Source organism: Giraffa tippelskirchi, chromosome 12 (genome assembly GCF_054371585.1).
Source record: "Giraffa tippelskirchi isolate mGirTip1 chromosome 12, T2T-mGirTip1v1.2.pri, whole genome shotgun sequence".
Lineage (NCBI taxonomy): Eukaryota > Metazoa > Chordata > Mammalia > Artiodactyla > Giraffidae > Giraffa > Giraffa tippelskirchi.
The window spans coordinates 26451498-26473591 of NC_137286.1; the positions used below are offsets into that span (position 1 = coordinate 26451498).

The following is a 22094-nucleotide window of genomic DNA, read 5'->3' on the forward strand; positions in this document are numbered from 1 at the left end:
AGCATTTCAGACCTTGAAAGAACCTCAAACATTATTAAAACCAACCTTCTCAATATAAAGAGCAAAAAGTGAAATATTTTGCCCAAGGTAATATATCTAGGTATTAGTAGCTTTGAGTCTAGAACCAGCTTTCTGAACTCCTTCTCCAGTCCTCATTTCATTATTTCATGTTGACTCGATAGTTATGGATACCTCTTAACTCTGCCCCCTCCTAGCTCTGTGGCCTTAGGGATGTCCCATAACCTCCCCCAGCCTCAGCTATCCTGTCTGTAAAACACAAGGATTACACGAGAAGCCACCTATAAAGGCATGGGTCCTCGGCACTTAATAACCACTCAGTAAATTGTACTTGTTTTTAGTTTCTTAACACATAACTTAGATATAGAATTTTATTTATCTTCATATTGATTTTCATAGTCATAGTTATATAAGACTTTTAAGGAGAGAAGATGACTGACTTTCCTGATAGAAACTTCGGTTTCTGTCTGCATTAAACATGTATTAGAGAATATAGCACCTCCTGGAAAAGAATTTTACCTTTATCATTCAGCAACTTTTCCCAGGAATATTGCTCTTTATATTCGAAGAACCATTGCCAATACTAATTATTGAAAGATAACCCACTCCTCTGCAAGTTAACCTAAATTTCTGCTCTCCATTTAAATATATCAATATTACCATTTTTTTCTTCTTGAATTGTAGAAAATTTCCATTAATAACCATTTAAAATTTCTTATTTAACTAATACATGAATTCATTCATTAAGTAGAGTTTATTGAGAAATAAAGAGCACAACTACTAATTCCTGATGAATTAATTCTGATCACATTCATTACTCTTTTATTTTCCCAGACTGAGAAGGTTATATACAAAGAAGAATAGAGACTGTTCACAGATTTTTTTCTTTTAGGTACATTTAGAGCCACTGAGAAAATCAGAAGTAACAATTACAAATCTTACTCATGTTACTCATAATACTTAAGCTATAAAATGATTTTTTTAATACAGAAATTAAATTCAAAAATTGCGGTCACTATAGTGTGTTAATTTTGTAACTTAAAATTTTGGTTAGTAAAGCTTTTATCCTAAATTTATTACATTTTAAAGTATGCCCTGTAATAAGAAAATTGCTTCTGCTTTCCTATTAACAACTTTATGTTCAGGTTTTCTTTTCTTCATAGAAATTAATTATTTAGCATGAAGTGTTTTCATATTAACTGAAACTCTCTGAATATTCAGAACACATTTAATCATTAGGAAAGAATTTTACTATAAAGGATTTTTTTCTAACTGCATGCTATTTAACTTCCATTCTGAACTTGGCCTTAGCTACACTTACAATTCTGACTGCTCACAGTTTTAAAACTTGGCTTCCAAAAGTAAAAAAATCTATAACTAACTTGTGATGAGGTAAACGATTAACTTTGTCCCTTATGGGACACCTGTTCATGTGAAGGTAATCCAGATCACTCCTTTCACACTCATGTCTCCTTGATCTGGTTTTGTTACTAAGGCTTGATGAAAGATTCCAAAGGAAAATCTAATTATACAAATGTGCATTTTGAAATTACTGTATTTTTGTATATCTTTATATCTTGAGTTGACTGTTTTTAAAATCTTAGCTCAACTCATGTGTTAAGTTGGAAAATGAAGTATTTATGGCATATTTTTAAAGCTGAAGCTAAGCCAATTTGAATGATAGCTCTATCAACATGTATATTTTAATGCTTAGCTGACTGTTGTCAGAGTCATCCTAGTGTTTATCTTTTGGTTTTTGTCGTGACCAGTCTGTCATTTGTTTTTGTGCAGGAGATCTTGTTGGATAATTCTGTGTTGGTAGGTCCCTGACCCTCGATTCCTAACTTTATTTGAGGTTTGCAGTGCTATTTCTTTGTGTCCCCCCACCCCGCCTTTGGTTGTAGATGTTCTTGTTTTCCTCTGCATCTCTCTGTTTAAGCTAACCACTGATGCGAAGTCCAGCGTGTGTAGCATGTTACAAGATGTTTATTTAATACCAATGTAAACAAATCCTCCCTAACCTTCTCCAGCTGGTGCACTCACTCTTTGCACTTAATTTTGCATCATTTTGATTTAATATATTCATTTCAGAAAGGAACTGTACTTATAGTTTGATTTTAATTTCTGTATTTTGCCTGCTTGATTGTTTGCCTTAATCCACTCTGTTCCTCTTCCCAATATAAATGCTGGAGAATGACATGGAGATATTAAGCATCCCATTTTGTTTTGTGTGACAGTCTTTAATATTTTTTCTACTGAACAAGTAAAGAGTACTTTTGAGCATGCTTTTTCTAAAAGATTGTATGATCAGCCTGAATAAATGCTGCACCTGCCTTGTATTATATGCTTGTATATGCTCCAGTTAATATAGCTAGTAGATTCATTAACTTTTCTTTAACATTGTCTTTAGAGTGCTTCTTTGCTATTGTTGTTAAATACAGCCGTAATCTTGGGCCTGAATAAACTTAATCTTTTTACATTTTAACTTCTCTGTTATCCTGTGTACCAGTTTCTAACAGCAGAGTTCTTAAACATGACTAGAATGACATAAGCTTGAGCCTTTGTGAATGACATTCCTGTCTTTCCACTGTTCATGACATGTACTTGAGGGTATAATAGAACATATTTATAAAGCAGATCTCATCTGTATATTTCACTGATGATATATTTACAAGCTTTGTCTTTTAGCTCATGATAAAATTAAGGATTTAGCTCTCTTTGCATAGCGACTGAAGCGACTTAGCAGCAGCAGCATAGGTCATGTGTCAAAAACCACCTGCCACTATCTACTCTTTTTCTCAGAAGTTTGCTTGCTCTTTTCAGCAAACTCACCTACTTCAGTCCTGTCTTTCCCACATAAACCAGATCTAAAGGCACTTAGAAGAATTACGCCATTATTTCTCAAATGCTGCTTGGAAAATCACTATTGGAGACATTTATTGTCATAAGCCACACCAACCTGGTCTTTATTTTCATAGTTGGAATGAAATAAATTTGAAAATCTCTAGGTTTTATTCTACTTATGAAATCACCTTTGACTTGTTTTAATTACTCATTTAAGGTATATCACCATCCGTAGTATCATTTACCCTCGTTAGATGCAGCTTATTGAGATTTGCATTGTTTAAATACTTCTCAGTGAAAAGAGTATGTATTGAGTCTGTCATTCGAGCAGAAATACTCTCTATCATAAAGATATTTAGATACCTGTGTACATATATGTACAGCCACATATAAGTAGATATGCATGTATAAAATTTGCTATCTATAATGTCTCTAGAGAGCACTTTTGGTAAATATGTTTTCTGAGTTAAGACTCTTTCTGCCTTTATTTGAAAATGCATTTACTTATTCTCTATGGCATCTGCATAAACTATTATTGATACAGGCTGCATTAATAATACTAACATTTATTGAGCATGCTTACTATTTTCCAGGTACTGTGCTAAGCACCTTTGCATGTTTCTTTGGGTTGACTTTACAGCAGCCCTGTGAGATAGGGATAGTGTTACTTTCATATAACAAATAAGGAAACTAAGGCACAGAGAATTTAAATAACTTGCCCATGTTCACATAGCTAGTAAGGCATGGATATAGGACTCAAACTGAAACAGTCTGGCTCTAGAGCCTCCGTTTTAATCACTGTGCTACAGTGCTCATACAGATTTATATAAACTTATACTTGGAGATTCATAAAATGTAATAGTATACAGTTCCATGAGCACATAATAGTATATAGTTCCACATAAAACATAATAGTATATGGTTCCATGAGCACTTGTATATACAATAGTATATACAAGCTGCACATAAATTATTTCTCAATGGTATCCCTTTGTCTCTCAAAACTGTTTTACTCATACACATTTTATGTATTCTAACATTGTCAAGAGACTTTTCCTTGGGTTTGTTTATGAATATTGTATAAGTACATGTATTACTCCTTAAGCTATTTCTAAGTTATTTAGTAAAAAATACGTGCTAAGATAGTTGAAGAAATCTCTGTATATCTAATAAATCAGGAGGGGTCCAGTGAGTAATCTGTTAAGACTTTTTGAATGTCACCAAGAATTTCAGTTCCTTTACTTCTCAAATGATATTTTTCAGGTGAATCTTTGTAGTCCCTATTTGTTACTGAGACGAGCAGTACTGGCTTGTTTACGTCAGCTTGTTCAAAGAGAAGCAGCTGAAGTTTCAGAGCACGCTGTTATGCTTGCTAAGAACAGCAGAGAAGAACTAACTCTGGGTAATTCTCTTTATCAATATTATCTCCAGCTCAGATGATTATTTTAATCCTAAAGCTTCTGTATAAACATGAGTTTTTAAAGGGAAATTTAAAAGTTAGTATATGTCTTAAACTTGCTAAAAGTGATGGTTGCTCAACAGTTATTATCATTCCAGCCAGTGATTTTAGTGGTTTAAAGCAGTGGTTTTCAAACAGGCTCCCCACAGCAGCAACATCCAGCTCACCTGGGAATTTGTTAGAAATGCAAATTCTTGGGCCCCGTCCCAAGTTTAAGCCAGAAATGGGGGAGCAGAGCCCAGTGATCTGTTACTTATTTTTCTCCAGTAATGGTAATATGTACTGACGTTTGAAAGCTGTTGGTTTTGAACGAGTTTTTTTTTACAATGGATTGAAATTGCATTTAGGCCTGAAGTCATTTATCATATGTGCCTTTCTTCCCCTCAAATCTAATTTAATAAAATTTCTCATAGATGAATCTGCTTCAAATTAAAGGATTTCTTTGTCCCATCTATATTTTAGAGCTGAATTAAAGGATTTCTTGGCCAGTAAGGTTTTAAATGTATCTCTTCATTTTAAAATCATATAACTAACACAAACACACATATAAATTCAGACTACAAAAACAGAAATGATAATGTCTTACATTTTTAAAATATAGTTTCCAAAGTGCTCAATAAAGGACAGAAATGGTATGGACCTAACAGAAGCAGAAGATATGAAGAACAGGTGGCAAGAATACACAGAAGAACTATACAAAAGAGATCTTCATGACCCAGATAATCATGATGGTGTGATGACTCACCTAGAGCCAGACATCTTGGAATGTGAAGTCAAGTGGGCATTAGGAAGTATCACTACAAAGCTAGTGGAGGTGATGGAATTCCACTTGAGCTGTTTCAGATCCTAAAGGATGATGCTGTTAAAGTGCTGCACTCAATATGTCAGCAAATTTGGAAAATTCAGCAGTGGCCAAAGGACTGGAAAAGGTCCGTTTTCATTCCAATCCCAAAGAAAGGCAATGCCAAAGAGTGTTCAAACTACCACACAATTGCACTCATCTCACACGCTAGTAAAGTAATGCTCAAACTTCTCCAAGCCAGGCTTCAGCAATACGTGAACCATGAACTTCCAGATGTTCAAGCTGGTTTTAGAAAAGGCAGAGGAACCAGAGATTAAATTGCCAACATCCGCTGGATCATCCAAAAAGCAAGAGAGTTCCAGAAAAACATCTACTTCTGCTTTATTGACTATGTAAAAGCCTTTGACTGTGTGGATCACAATAAACTGTGGAAAATTCTGAAAGAGATGGGAATACCAGACCACCTGACCTGCCTCTTGATAAACCTGTATGTAGGTCAGGAAGCAACAGTTAGAACTGGACGTGGAACAACAGACTAGTTCCAAATTGGGAAAGGAGTACATCAAGGTTGTATATTGTCATCCTGCTTATTTAACTTATATGCAGAGTACATCATGAGAAACGCTGGGTTGGAGGAAGCAAAAGCTGGAATCAAGATTGCTAGGAGAAATATCAATAACCTCAGATATGCAGATGACACCACCCTTATGGCAGAAAGTGAAGAAGAACTAAAGAGCCTCTTGATGAAAGTGAAAGAGGAGAGTGAAAAAGTTAGCTTAAAGCTCAACATTCAGAAAACTAAGATCATGGCATCTGGTCCCATCACTTCATGGCAGATAGATGGGGAAACAGTGGCTGACTTAATTTTTTGGGGCTCCAAAATCGCTGCAGATGGTGATTGCAGCCATGAAATTAAAAGATGCTTACTCCTTGGAAGGAAAGTTATGACCAACCTAGACAGCATATTAAAAAGCAGAGACATTACTTTGTCAACAAAGGTCCATCTAGTCAAGACAGCATATTAAAAAGCAGAGACATTACTTTGTCAACAAAGGTCCATCTAGTCAAGGTTTTTCCAGTGGTCATGTGAGAGTTGGACTATAAAGAAAGCTGAGCGGCGAAGAATTGATGCTTTTGAACTGTGGTGTTGGAGAAGACTCTTGAGAGTCCCTTGGACAGCAGGGAGATCCAACCAGTCCATCCTAAAGGAGACCAGTCCTGGGTGTTCATTGGAAGGACTGATGTTGAAGCTGAAACTCCAATATTTTGGCCACCTGATGCGAAGAGCTGACTCATTTGAAAAGACTCTGATGTTGGGAAAGATTGAAGGCAGGAAGAGAAGGGGACGACAGAGAATGAGATGGTTAGATGGCATCACCGACTCAATAGACATGAGTTTGGGTAAACTCTGGGAGCTGGTGATGGACAGGGAGGCCTGGCGTGCTGCAGTTCATGGGGTCGCAAAGAGTTGGACAAGACTGAGCGACTGAACTGAACTGAAAGTGCTATCACATTTTTAGAAAGTCTCAGACTTGACAAAGCTTTCCAATATCTAAAGCTCTCAGATCCATAATGTGTTTTACTGTTATTCCATGCTCTTTAACTTAGTTTTATTGTATTAAAACCTTGGCTCTGACTTACTGTAGCAGCATTGTTGAACTTGTATACTAGTCATCAAACAGGCTGAAGAACTTGTTTGCAGATTCTTCTGTGATCACTTAACCAGAGAAATTGTAATCTTCTGACCATGTATGGTGTTCTCCCCAAAGTGACCTTTAACTTATATTCACTGCTGGAACTATCTATATTTGTTGCTTTAGGATTTATTATGTTAATATGCTGGTACATAATTATTGAATAAGCTATGTGGGTAAGATAGTAAAGAATTCATTATATAATTCCTTATTAAAATTTTTATAATTTTTCAAACCATAGAAAAGTAGGAAGAAATATGCAAGTGAACACATAGATTCACCTACTTGGTATCTTTGTAACACTTACTTTGTGTATCTCTCAATATAACACATAACACATATAACACACATCTGAAAGCAGGTTGCAAGCATCATGACTCTTTACCCCTAAATACTTATTTGCATCTTTCAAGAAGGACATGGCTCCTACTTGACCACACATTATTTTCAAACCTAGTAAAATCAACATTTAGTAGTTTCATAAAATGTGCAGTCCTCACGTAAATTTCCTGTTATATTAAAAAACAAAAGTCCTTTATAAATTCCTTCCTCCCCCTCACGCCCACCACCAACCCCCAAATTTAGGATCCAGTCATGACTCACACATTACATTGGGCTGTTCTAACTTTTATACCCCTAATCAGAAACATTCCTACCACTTCCTTCTGATCTTTGAAAGACAACTCTTTTTTTAAATAGTTTAATAGTAGCATAATCTTTAGAAACCAAATGCTTTCATAATTGCCAAATGAGATAAATCCTCACAAGAAAATGTACTTGTTCTTTTTATATTTCCAGAATTAGAGGAAACAGATACTAGATCAAGGCTTATATTTCTTTTGTGAGATGATGTATTACTTTGCAGTGAGAATATTGTGTAGTAATTTATATTAATTCAATAGTATTCTTAGATCCATTGTAGCTTAGTTGTAGTAATTAAACACTCTTCTCCATATAATAGTTGTTTTCTGAGTTTTACTCTCAAGTTAATAAATTTAAAGCCTTTATACCAGAATAAGTAATGCTTAATTATGATTATTTATTTGAATTTACTTTAAAGAGAAGATAAAATAATCATTCCAAGAAACACTGTATAAAGTTTTAGAAGTATTGCATGCTAATTGGGTTAAAATGTTTACCTGATTTAAGGAAAACATGTTAGTAAACTCAAAGATTTATCTTTTAATGACATTGCATAAAATAACTTTGCAGTGTTATGAATAATAACCAAACTTGAGTTGTGAACTAAAATAGACCTCAGTAGACTGAGGGTGCCATATGTGGACCAGTTCTTTAGAATATATTTGCATGTAATATTTTTAATAACCACTGAATGTGTGTGCTTCTCATATGGCAGTTTTGTTTTCTGTATTACTTAGATCATCGATTTTCTTCTTATCAGATGCTAACATCAGAGAAGTGGGCCTTGAAGGGGCCTTACTGACCTTACTTGACAAAGAGACAGATCAGAAATTATGCCATGATATCAAAGAGACTTTAAATCATATGCTCACATCTATGGCAGTGGATAAACTCTCCTTTTGGTTAAAGCTTTGTAAAGATGTACTTGCTGCATCAGCTGGTAAGTACTGGTGATTACTCGCCAACATAATAAAACTGAAAGTAAAAGCATTATATAAAATTGTCTGCTAGTGCTAATTTATTAATTTGGATATTTGGGGTAAAACTGTTTGTTGCTTTTCTTTAATGAAGATTCTAATGCTAGTGTTTAAGTCCAGCACTTGAAGCTTACCTTTTTTTCCCCTTATAATTCTGTTAGAGTCTTTAAAATTTGTATCTTTGGACTAAGAGAGACAGTGAGTGAGAAAGAAAGAAGATAGAAACCATTTCTGTTCCAAGGACTATACATATTATGTATCATTTACTCTTTTAACCATCTTATGAGTAGGCAGTTTTATTCCATTTTACACAAGAGAAAACAAGACTTGTAAAGGATAAGTAATTTTCCCAAAGACACACACATATTCAAACCTTAGCCTGCATGACTTTAACATCTAACTTTTCATTATATTTCAGTAGCTCTCAACTCAGTTACTTAAGCCTTATAATTTAATGTAGCTGTGGTCTCAAAGGAAGAAAGGTACTATAAAATTTCTGGCTTTTTTTTTTAGTATTCTTCTCTGTCTACCTCTGTTCTTGCTGGTACTCCTGTTTTTCAGTTACTTAACACTTGCTCTTTCCACCATTATGTTGCACATGTTTTCCTTTCTTGATGTTTTCTTCTGTCCCCACTACTTAAGAACTTAAAAGGACTTCTTTAAAAGAAAAACTGCAAGTGCATAGATAGGTAACCTGTCTTCTTTAAAATTTTATAGTCACTCTGTAAACTTAATACTCAATTTACTTCACTGTTTATTCTTCTTATCCTTTGTAGTTTACCTCTATCCCTTCTTATTAGAAAAACATACATTTCAGTCTCTATTGATGTCTTGAGTCTCCATTGATGTTTTAAGATAGGCGTTTGCCTTAACTTTATTTGTAACATCTTTGCTATCTGTTGTATCACACTCAAAAAATGTTGACATGAAAGATAATTTAAGAAAAGCAAGTTGGTTTATGTTATGTTACATTTTAAGTTGAGTTAAATAGTTAATAAGTTAGCAATTAGTATAATATTAAGGGAAAATAATTCCTTACTTACTGGCTCTAGTCATCTGGATAATTTGAGGTTGTAAATACACCACTGGGTCTATGCTGAGGAAAGTATTTTTTTGACATTTTTGTGGGTTCAGGAACCTTCTTAAATTCATTCAAGGGCCCAGTGTTAAAACAACATATCTAGTTCTGTCCACCATACTCCCTACCACAGAATTCTGTGCTTCCTTAAGTATATCCATCTACATACAGCGGATTGATAATTATACTAGTATCATGTTCAGTTTTTCACTTTAAATATAATTTAACGGCTTCGTCATTTTTTAAGAATAGTGTTTTTAGCGTTTCTCAAGGTAACCACTGTTTTCAGTAGTCATTAGACATGATTATTTTACATTGTTAAAAGATGTATGATTGATGAACAGTAATTATGATCTGTACTTAAGGTCATTTGTGTCCCTTTATAAGTGTATCTTCCAACTGAAACTATGTGTATTCTCCCTTGATAAAAGATTTTGCAACTGTAACTTGTGTGGATACAATGCAAGAAGAGGAAGGAGATAAAGGGGATGACGCTTCAGTTCTGACCAGCAGAAATGATGGCATACCTCAGCCTTTCACCAATCCCCGATGGGCCACAAGAGTCTTCGCCGCTGAATGTGTCTGTAGGATAATCAACCAGTGTGAGAATGCGCACAGCGCGCATTTTGACGTTGCTTTAGCACAGGAAATGAAAAGGAGGGATTCAAGAAGTAAGTGGCTTAACAATGAAGAGACCAAATGATACACATAGAGGTGCTGTGTGCCTGTAGTACATTTCTGGTGTTCAATACATTCTTAATGATTGAACTTCTTAAATCAGCATTCACTTTTGTTTCGTGGACATAATGTGATACATTAAGTTTATAGAGAATGGTCACGTTCTTGGAAAGTAGTATGTGCATTCCCAAATTTTATTTTCTTAAATTTTATTTTAATAGAACTATTAAATATAGCAAAATATAGCTATTTTGCTCATAGATTATTTTGGTTCCATGGATATTACCTTGAAAACATCTCAGTCTATCTTAAGGTAAAGTAAACCTACTTGTGAGACCAGTCTGACCTTTTATTGTTCAGTTTTATTATTTTTACCTAAATACATGTTGATTATGGTTTAACTCACTTAAATACATATATTCAGACACAATGCTCATATCTCAATGCCTTGTAAATATTCTTTACCTGACAAAAGAATCACAAGGCAAGATGTTGTTATTCCCCGTCTGAAACTATGAATTAGGTGTTTCTATTTTATTTTTCAAGCAAGCATGTATTGAGTCTCTTAGCTGTCTTTCGTTTGCTTAATTTTATTGAAGTATAGTGGATTTACAGTGTTGTGTTAATTTCTTTTGTACAGCAAAGTGACTCAGTTATACACACATTTATGTATTTATACTTTTTCATATTCTTTTCCATTATGGTTTACCACAGGGTGTTGAGTACAGTTCCCTGTGCTGTACAGTAGGACCTTGTTGTTTATCCATCCCATATATAATAGTTTGCCTCTGTTAATCTCAAACTCCTGTTTCTTCTCTTCCCTACTTCCGCTCCCCTTGGCAACCAAGTTTGTTCTCTATGTCAGTGAGTCTTTTTTTGTTGTGTAGATAGGTTGATTTGTATCATATTTTAGATTCCATGATGCTGCAAATGGATTATTTCATTCTTTTTGATGGCTGGATAATATTCTACTGTGTGTGTATACCACATCTTTATCCATTCATCTGTCAGTGGACATTTTAGTTGTTTCCATGTCTTGGCTGTTGTAAATAATGCTGTGAAAATAGGGTTGGATGTATCTTCAATTTATGGTTTTCTTTAGATATATGCCCAGGAATAGGATTGCTGGATCATATGGCAGCTCTTTTAGTTTTTTAAGGAACCTCTATATTGTTTTATGTAGTAGCTGTACCAATTTATATTCTTGCCAACATTGTACATTCCTTTTCTCCACACCCTCTCCAACATTTGTATTAATATTTGTAGGTTTTTTAATGATGGCCATTCTGACTGGTATGAAGTAGCACCTCATTGTAGATTTGTGTTTCTCTAAGAATTAGCAATCTTGAGCATCTTTTCCTGTGCCTATTGGTCATATGTATATATATTTTGGAGAAGTGTCTGTTTAGATCTTCTGCCCATTCTTTGATAGTGTTGTTTGTCTTTTTGTCATTGAGTTGTATGAGCTCTTAGTATGTTTTGGAAATTGAGTCTCCTATTTGTGATGAGCACTAAGACTGATAGGTATAAAATTAGTATGCGTACGGACTCCTATGCTCTTGATTAAAATTGTAATCGGCACTTAGTAAGATGAGCTGGTTTCTTCAGTATGACCTATAACTAGTATACTTCTTTGAATTAGTCCCAAATGTTTTTTTTAGGTAAAGGTTTGTTATACCTGTAAACATTTTATTGTTGGAACACTTAAATGATTGTTTTATGTCTCTCCCTGGTAGAATAATTATACCAAGTAATATGTTGTAGGCATAAAAGGAATTCTCATTTATAATTTTATAGCTAGAAATATTATTTTTATGCCCCCATCTTTTGTGTGTGTGGCAGCAAGGTAATGTAGTCCATACGAAAGTGAAAGCATTAGTCATTCAGTCGTGTCTGACTCTTTGTGACCCCATGGACTGCAGCCCACCAGGCTCCTCTGTCCATGGGATTTCCCAGGCAAGAATACTGGAGTGGGCTGCCATTCCCTTCTCCAGAGGATCTTCCTGACCCAGGGATCAAATCTGGGTCTCCTGCAGTGCAGGCAGATTCTTTACCATCTGAGCCACCAGGGAAGCCCATAGTCCATATAAAGAACCACGTAAAATTTTTTTAAAGGAATATTATCTTTTAGCTTCAACTTGACATGAAGAGAATGATTAAACTACTGTGTAATTCATCAAAACCCAAAGTTTCCTAAGTACCTTCTAATGTACTTTTATCAGAAAGTCTGAACAAAATTTTTATTGAAAATACTATTAGCATTCTTTTAAAGGATGCTAATTTTGCCTTTGGTTTTTTCAAAGCTGTATTAGTATTTGATTTGGGATAGTTGTATATGTCTGAGTATTAGCACTGGTGCAGTAAATCTAGCTTTAAGGTCTGTAACAAACAGTAAAACTGGAAAAGTACTTGAAAGTCTAGCTTATGAAATTAAAAGGAGGAAAAATTAGCACTTAACATAAATCTTAGTTCCAGCATATTCTTTTTCATAATAATATTTTCTTTTTTTAATCTTGTAGATGACTTTTTGGTGCTACATCTTGCTGACTTAATTCGCATGGCATTTATGGCTGCCACAGATCATAGTGACCAGCTCCGTCTTTCTGGCCTTGAAACACTGTTAGTGGTTATTCGGCGATTTGCAACAATTCCAGAACCAGAGTTTCCAGGTCATGTGATTCTGGAACAGTATCAAGCCAATGTAAGCACTTTCTATTAGAGAATCTTATTATTAAACACCCAGGTTAGAAGTCTGTGAAACTAATTGGCATGTCACCTCTTAATATATAAATGTATGTGTATCTCTGTTAATATATCACCAGTCTAATTAGTATATGTTTGAAGAAGAAATCTTCAAGCAAAAGCAAAATAATTCATGAAACAGGTCTTTTTATAACGCTAAGAGTTAAGTCGTGCAATTAAAACCTTCTTGGTAATTTATGGGGAGTAACCGGAGAAGGCAGTGGCACCCCACTCCAGTACTCTTGCCTGGAAAATCCCATGGACGGAGGAGCCTGGTAGGCTGCAGTCCATGGGATCGCTAAGAGTCGGATACGACTGAGCAACTTCACTTTCACTTTTCCCTTTCATGCACTGGAGAAGGAAATGGCAATCCACTCCAGTGTTCTTGCCTGGAGAATCCCAGGGACGGGGGAGCCTGGTGGGCTGCCGTCTATGGGGCCGCACAGAGTCGGACACGACTGAAGCGACTTAGCAGCAAAGGGCTTTGATAATGAAATTCTTTACAGAATATCCAAATAAGCTTAAGATAACATCAAATCATTGATATTATTAACATTCCATTTAGGCTACATGCATGTTTCATCTTCAGGTTACTACTCCTAGTCTAGATATAACCTCCTTTATTTCCCCTGAACTTGGAAAAGAATTCAAGATTCTTTTACTGGTTCTATAATCTTTTTAATTGGTATTTGTTTGACTGGTGCATTGAGCAACCTAGGAGGAACAAGGAAGATAACAAAATCATCACGTTACGTCACACACATCACATGTAGTCCTTCAGCAGTCATGTAAGGATACCTCTCATGATTCAGAGGCAGCTTCTGTTGACTGGCAATTAGGGAATCCAGAGCAGTTCACCAGTTGGTAGCAGGCTCCATCACATCTTGCCAACAGGTAATGTCATTGTATGTTTAGGGAAAGAGAAAAGGAAGGGATGGGAGTTACATACAACCACCATATTAGTCTAAATATTATATTCCAGCTTAAGGGGAGCTCTGTTATATTTTTACTCCTCTTAAAATTACAAATGATAAAAATAAAATTATCACTCACTTGAGCAGAAAAGAAGATTGTTTTGGGGAATCTTAGTTGGCTCTGCTTTCTCCTGCAGTGGCTCTTTTTCAAATTTGCCTCTCCAAGTGGTATCAAAATGGCTCTCTTAGCATCTGGAGTCTTTTAAAGACAGCGCTTCTTTCCGAGTACTTCCAGCAAACATCTACAGGAGAGCTTTCATTATACCAGTGTGGGTCCCTGGAGCCAGACAGTGCTGTTAGCTCCATAGCAACCACATGGGCTAAGAGTTGGCGAGAAAGAAAGTTCCCCAAAGGAGAATTGAGATGTTTTTACCCCAAAATAGGGAAAGACATCCTGGGCAGGCAAAACCAAAAAGTGTTTTTTAACACCTGTTATAACGAGATAATTTTAAGATAACATTAAAAAGAGAAAAGAGTTTATGCTATCTTACTTATTGATGCTTGACTGAGCATATCATTTCTTGCCAGGTAGGAGCGGCACTTAGACCTGCTTTCACCTCAGAGACACCACCTGACGTCACTGCCAAAGCATGTCAGGTAAATAGTAAACCCTCCTTTAGGAAGCAGCTCTCCAGATAGTATTTAATACCAAGGTTCTGTGTTACAGTTGTCCACCCACCCATTAATCTCAACTGTCCCTTTTCTTCACCTTTTAAATTTACAGAACGTTTTCTTTCTTGTAACCGCATAGTAATCCAGTATATGGATATGTCACCAGTTCTCTAGTGATGGAAATCCGGGGGCTCCTTTTTGTCTTTTGCTCTTACAGATAGTGCTGCAGTCAATGACCTTCTTTCTGTATGGGTCATTTCACTGGGTCCAAGCAGGTCTGGGAGCTAAACTCCCCAAAATTGAATTGTTGGGTTAAAGAGTTTATTACAAGAGTTAACACTTTCAACTCCTGCCAGCACTGTATGCAGGTGCCTGTTTTCTCAGCAGCTGTGTGAGTTGTCAAACTTCGATTTTTGTGATGGATTAAAAGGGTATCTCAGGATAGTTTAGATTTGTATGCCAAGTGAGGTTGAGCATTTTTCATATATCTAAGAGCCATATGGTATACAGTTTTAAACAGTTGCTTTAAATAGTTTATTTAAATAGCTTTAAATAGTTGCTTGATGGTGTTGTCAAGCATTCAATATCCAGCCCTGAATGGTCTGAAATAAAAGCAGAACTGGTGTGAATTAAATTAATTATAAACATAATGGAAAAAACTGATTTTACTCATTTCTTTCAGCTTTTCAAATTCATTTGTATTTAGGAAATGTTTGAGTACCTTCAATATTCATGGAATTTTGTTAACTGTTGTACTGAGTCTAATTTATCATTTTATTATATGTGTTCTTGCTATAAGCCACTTGAAATCTTTTGTGAAAGGAAATGTGAACTAAATAAGTAGATGGTAAAGAAAAAATAAATTTTCATGAAATATCGTGACAATCAGGAAAACCTTTATAGATGGCCCCTGGTAACTGAGTAAATTTTTTGCATTGGAGAATCACTAATGATGTTTTGTTTTAAAAATTAAAAATATCTTCAAAAGAATAAAAATCTTCATTGAGGTGCAATTAATCCCTGATTTTAAAATAGTAAGATGAAATAATTAAGATTGGAGATATAATTCAAATGTCAAACCGAACAATTATGCAAGTAGTGCCTTTCATGGCTTATTTTCTCTATGTTAATAACATCTAAAACTCTTTATTTACTTATTAGCACAGCTTCCTTTCTTCAACATTATAATTTCATTCTCTTTTGATTTTTTTAATTTATTTATTTTAATTGGAGGCTAATTATAATACTGTAGTGGTTTTTGCCATACATGACATGAATCAGCCATGGGTGTACATGTGTTCCCCATCCTGAACCCCCCTGCCACCTCCCTCCCCATCCCATCCCTCAGGGTCATCCCAGTGCACCAGCCCTGAGCACCCTGCCTCATTTTCTTTTGAAATGCTGGCTTTGACTATCATTATCAGCAGCATCCCATTGGGTTTCTTGATAGCAAGATGATTTAAGTGACCAGATTCCTGAGATATGAGTGAACTCTGCTGAACTTCCAAAGGGGGTGTTTATAGTTTTTAAATATAATCTTTGATTTTCTTAAAAAACTAGGTTTGCAGTGCCTGGATAGCAAGTGGAGTTGTAAGTGACCTTAATGACATCCGAAGAGTTCATCAGTTGCTTGTTGCATCATTAACAAAAATTCAGGTTGGAAAAGAAGCTCTTAGTCACTTATATAATGAAAGTGCTTCTACCATGGAGATCTTAGCTGTGCTAAAAGCCTGGGCAGAGGTTAGTACGTCTCAATTTATGACTAGAATTTTGGAAGTTGTTAATAAACATCTTAGGCCATAAACTGAAATTAGCTATTTAAAACACAAGTAAGTCTGTGTTTAAGGTCAACAGAAGACTTTCAACATGAGCTATATTTATATGCTAATTGATATTTTGGCCAAGGATTCTAAAGTACTCCTGTTGTCTTATCTGCTGTTTCAAGCAGGGGGCAGTCATAAGAGACTTTATCATAGCCAATGGAAATCACCTTTTATTGAAACCTGAATTATTGGAAATGTGGGTTTGCTCATGTATTCTATCAACTATAACACATGCTTTAATATTTCTTAGTGCTCTTTCTTTCATAAAATGACTTTTGAATATTAAGTCATTTTATTTCCTAAGGTTAAAAAAATCTTAGAGGGAAGTACTTAGCTGTTCTTTATTTACTTTTCTAATCAGGAAGAAAGCCATATAATTTTTTAAATTTATGATAGAAATGTTTACATATATACAGAAGTAAATAGAATACTGTAATGAACTCATATAAACCCACTGTCCAGCTTCAACAGTTATCAGATTTGGCCAATCTTGGTTCATATATCACTTCAGTGAAATATATATAGTCTCAGATTGCAACTAAGTGTTGCAGCCAATATGTGAGAAAGGGTTTTCTTCAGTAGGGCTAATTAAAACCAGAAGATTGTTGAGTTTCTGTTTTTGTCATTATTTAGTATTGACAAATTTCAGTTAGAAAGTAGTTCTGCCTAGACTTAATAAGTTGGATTTAATGATCTTTAACAATCAACTCTAAATGGTTTAAACATATGCATTTAGTAGAGCAAACAGATATTCTGTAATTTCTGTAACCTATTTTATAAATTTATTGTTTTATGTTTTTTTAATAATCATTTGAATCTCTATACTCTTGCTTAAGCCATTACTTCCTCCTGTTCTCTCCTTAGTGGAAATAATGACTAGCCAACAAACTCCATGTAATTGAGGTCCATAATTATTTGAAATCTTTAGAGCCAGATAAATTGGGATTTAAAATTTGGATGCATATTTCATGTATCCCTCCAGGATGTTTGGGATAATACCATAAAATCTGTAATCAAACAGTTTATAATATATCTGTGAAAATGTTTGAATAGTCACATGTTAGCCTCACATAAATTTTTTTGTTTCGTCACCAGATTGTTGCCCACAAAATTACATTTTTCAGAGCTTTTGGATTTCAGAGCTATGGATAAAGAGATAGTACACATTATGTACTATGTTGAATACTTTAACATTCTGTAGTCCTTGTCTATAGTCTATATAGGTAAATGTTTTGTAAGTCATTTAGTGGTAACATTGAAAGAAAATATTCAGTATTTCAGCTTATTTGAATTCAGAGATGGCTGCCTGTAGCCATATATTGAAATGGATTACAAGTCCATAGCCAGGCTTAGTGAAAAAGGGTGCCAGGATCATTTAGTTACAGCTGTCATGGTTGTAAACTGCAAGGTGGCAGCATACTTGTCAAATGTTTATTATCCCTAACATATCTCGGTGAAGATAATGCTTTTGGATCTTTCTACCCCAGTTTTGTATGAGGTTGCACATGTGTACCTTCTCGGTATCATGTGCATTTCAAGTCCAGGAGGCAGGTTCAAGGTAAGTCTTCAAGATAAAAATACTGTAGCACCTATGGGTCTTAGATTTCCCTATTTATAAAGTAACCTTTATACAGGTCTACATAATTGCTGTAGAAAAGCATAAAAACCACAGACAACCTTTGAAGACTCCTGCCTGTTCAGAAGAGAGCATTGGAAACGGGTCCATTTCACCAGACGGGTTGCTTGACTTAGTCCATGCAGACCTTGGCACATTGAGTAGGCTCTGGCTAGCTGCACTTCAGGATTTTGCTCTCCTAACTTTGCCTTCAGAATTTGCCTCTCAGCTTCCTGTTGAAGGTAAGGGGGTGAAATATTTACTGTAATTCCTCAAAGGACAGTCAATAACATGTATTTTCAAAATTTCTCCACCAGCAGGTAATGTTTATTTGAAACATTTTTTCAAGAATAATTTTCATTCATAGAATAGTCACGGGAGAGTTGCTTCAGGGTAGAGACCCTGCAGTTGACTGTTCAGTCATGAGGCATGCTCATCTTAACTCACAAGATAACGGCCAACTCATTCTCCAGCGTCATTACAGCAGTGTATATGACCAACGACATGCCTCTGTTTATCTACATCTTCCCTCCATTATATGTTACTATATTTCATTGTTTTTGTCAATGTGATGAGTTTAAAGAATTTCATTGGTTTATTTCCTTGATTGAAAGTCTTTTTTCATCAGTTTATGGGCTGTTTAAGTTTCTTTTTCCATAAATCACCTAGTCATCACCTTTGCCCATTTTCTACTTCATATTTGTCATTTTCTTACTGACTTGTTAATCCTTACATATGTTTAATAATCTTCCTTTGTGGTTCCATATCTGGAAGGTATCCTCTCTCAGCCTGTGGCTTAGCTCTTTTACCTTTTTAAAATTAATGTAATCAGTTTTTTATGGTTTATGTTTCCTCTGTAATCCCTGATACTTTTTTAAAAATTAAGATCACAAAGATATGTAAGCTTTACACTTTTGCTTTTCACATTTTAGATTTTAGTCCTGCTGGAATTTATTTTTTGTGTGTAGAATGAAGATAGGCATCTAATTTTATTGGTTTTTATTGGAATATAGTTTCTTTACAATGTTGTGTTAGTTTCTGCTGTATAGCACAGTGAATCAGTTATACATATACATATATCCACTCTTTTTTATACATATATTCCCCCAAGGGAATCTAATTTTATACTCAGTTATTAATATCACATTTTGTGGATTCGATATTTGGCAGCTGCTTTTAATCTTCATGTTATTCCAAAACGGCTATTATTTTTTTCACTCCATGATATGAATTTTAGGGCCAGCCTGAATTTTAACTGGAATTATACACAAAGATATGCAGAGTACTTATTGGACTTTGTACCTTTTAATAGCATTAAAAATGGAAATAAATTGATTTACTGAAAAAATTTATCAGCAAAAATGAATGACACATGAATCAACATATGTAAATCTCTAAAACATAATGTTAAGGGGGAAAGCAAGTTTGAAAAGGATACACACAGTATGAGGCCTTTTAAGTAAACTCACACTAAATAACAGCATCTATTATTTATGAATACAAACGTCTAGTGTGGACGTTTTAGACCTGAGACTGATTCACAGTGACTTGAGGAAAGTGGTTATAGCAGGAGGGGCAAGAATTAGTGGTATATAGAGTTTTAGTGGTTTTGTTTGTTTTTTAAGAAAGAGATTTAAGAATGGCAAAATGTTAATCTTAGAGGTAGGTGAGTATCAGCGTTTGTTTTATACATGCATATACATACTCTGGGCTTCCCAGGTGGCTAAAGAATCCCCCTGCCAATGCAGGAGACAAGGGTTTGATCCCCGGGTCAGGAAGATCCCTTGGAGGAGGAGATGGCAACCCACTCCAGTATCCTTACCTGGAGAATTCCGTGGACAGAGGAGCCTGGCGGGCTACAGTCCATGGGGTCACAAAGAGTCGGACACAGCTGAGGGACTGAGCATGCACGCACACATACTGTGGTTTCTCTTCAGATTGTATGAACCTTTTGCATTCTGAACACACATACACAAATCACATATTTGTTTTAAAATATTTTATGATTAAAAAGAGAAAGAGCTTGCAAATTTCTTATGAAGTTTTAAGGATACGTCAGCACTGTGACCAACAGTTGTATGCTCAGGAGAAATAAAGTCATTGATAGCAAAATACTGATAATATAGCAGCATGGATGATCTATCTCTAAAAACATTGTTAAGCAAAAACTCAGTCACAAACAGTTGCATACGGTGTTTTTTTCCACTTCTGTGAAGTCTAAAAATGGGCAAAACTAATCTGTGGTGATAAAAGTCAACAAGTAGTTGCCTTGAAGTATAGTGTACAGGCTGGAAATGGTCAATCTCTTGTAACAGATAAAAGGGAAAATGGAGTGTGAACAAATCTAACAAATCTCTTCATTTATTCCTCCTGAAACTGTTTGCTTTCCCTTTTTTGTAGGTGGTGCTTTCTACACAGCAGAGACTAGTAAAAATGCAAAACTGCATTATTACAACTCCTGGGCGCTTATCTTGCATGCCACAGCACTGTGGCTTACAAGCACAGGCTTTGTCGTTGCTGACCCAGATGAGGGAGCTCCTAATCTCTCAAGGCCTGTGACACCAACTTCCATGTGCCAGGGCTCATCCTCTGGACCTACAGTAAAGTCCCCTGAGGATGTCTACACTGAGAGATTCCATCTTATTTTAGGTCAGTAAAACACTTTTTACCCGCTGCCAACCATATGGAGTTTTTCTTGGATTGTGCTTTCTTACCTGTCAGCTCTTGTGGCTGTTAACTTCATTCTTTATTAGGCAATAACAGTATACTGAGTCATCTACCCCTCCCTTCGCATCCTCAAGGATTACAAGGTTCAAGAAGGTATACTCACAGGTACAGAACTGCATCAATATTTAAGGGCAAAGATAAATGAGATTTTTAAATTTATGAAGTTCAACCCATTTGTTGGCTTTCTTAGAACTTCATTTTTAAACTGAGGTATCTTTCTAGATCCAGTGAGTTTCTAGATTAAATGTTTTTCACACTTACCTTGTCCTGAGTAAACAACCTGTTAGATCATTACCTATAAATAAGTTACTAACTGAAATGTGAGGGTTATAAAGGTCAGTAATTAAATTAACTAATAAGGATTCTGGTTCATAGAGCTTCTGTTATTCCTTCTGAAGCCAAACATGATCAGATTTGCTATACCCTTGGGTATATTAAAATTTTGTTTCTATTTGCCTTGAGAGCTTTTTAAAAACAAACTTTTATGTAATAAAGACTGGCAGGGCATAAGCTGTGCAGTTCAATTACCTTAGTTCAAATTCTTGCTGTGCCTCATTGTAATGGACATTTAGCAAACTATTTAAGCTTTATGTGCTGAAAAGGAGTGGTAATAATAGTAGCTACTTCCTGAGATACTGTGAGAGTGAAATGATATAGTTAAAGTACAATGCCTGATACATGGTAATCACTCAATAAATTTTAGTCAGAATAAAATTATGAAACTCTGCATGTTAAGTTATGGCACAATTTTATTATACTTTTTGCAGTAGTGCACAAGCCTAGTTGAGATTATTATTTGTGTACATGTTAATAAAAACAAAAACTGTTAAGAGATTGCCTTACCACTTAATTGTTTAGTCTTACATTCATGGTGATTTATTTGCATTGCTTCTTTGCTAAGTTTATTTGTATATCTTGTCAAAATAGAAAATTCTTTAACGTCAGAAACCAAGAATCTAAAGAAGCCTTGTTCTCTTTCTCTACAGGAATCAGTGTGAAGTTTCTGTGTTCCTTACGTTCAGATGCAACCATGGAAAGCATTACTGCCTGTTTACATGCGTTACAGGCCCTTCTAGATGTTCCTTGGCCAAGATCTAAAATTGGCAGCGATCAGGTGATTTCTTGTTGCTTGTCAGGCTTCTGTAGATTCCAAGGCGTAGCAACAGAAATGTTTTCAGGTTACTATAGTGAACAGAGGGTGAACACGGAGAAGTAAAAAGGAAACTAAAACACTGCATAGCTAGGCCTCCGAACTGAAGTGCCACCAGCAGCCGTGCTGACTCAGGAGCAGTCATGCCCCTGTCTGCTGCTCTCTGTCTCTGCTCCTGCCACACTTTTGCTGCCACCAGTCCACCACTCTGTGTAGCAACTCTTCAGGCAAACTTTCTGCAGTGATGGGAAGGTTCTGT

The 22094-nt window shown here is 35.4% G+C and overlaps 2 protein-coding genes across 11 annotated transcripts in view; one reads left to right on the plus strand and one right to left on the minus strand.

Moving 5' to 3' along the window:
- Nucleotides 1–22094, plus strand: part of HEATR5A (HEAT repeat containing 5A) — a 113813-nt gene that overhangs the window by 78616 nt on the left and 13103 nt on the right. For 7 of the 10 annotated variants that reach the window (XM_081548032.1, XM_081548031.1, XM_081548040.1 and 4 more), the window contains 10 exons: nt 1810–1836; nt 4126–4264; nt 8220–8399; nt 9946–10185; nt 12712–12893; nt 14437–14505; nt 16081–16260; nt 17978–18200; nt 20359–20607; nt 21672–21799. In XM_081548032.1, the coding sequence (XP_081404158.1) occupies nt 1810–1836; nt 4126–4264; nt 8220–8399; nt 9946–10185; nt 12712–12893; nt 14437–14505; nt 16081–16260; nt 17978–18200; nt 20359–20607; nt 21672–21799 (1617 nt within the window). The remainder of the gene's footprint in view (nt 1–1809; nt 1837–4125; nt 4265–8219; nt 8400–9945; nt 10186–12711; nt 12894–14436; nt 14506–16080; nt 16261–17977; nt 18201–20358; nt 20608–21671; nt 21800–22094) is intronic. The other 3 variants (XM_081548036.1, XM_081548037.1, XM_081548038.1) reach the window with 1 other exon arrangement.
- The window catches only part of LOC145528591 (uncharacterized), an 80230-nt gene continuing 74808 nt past the window's right edge, over nt 16673–22094 (minus strand). Inside the window, exon 11 of the mRNA XM_081547258.1 lies at nt 16673–18191. The gene's annotated coding sequence lies outside the window, so the exon portion shown is untranslated. The remainder of the gene's footprint in view (nt 18192–22094) is intronic.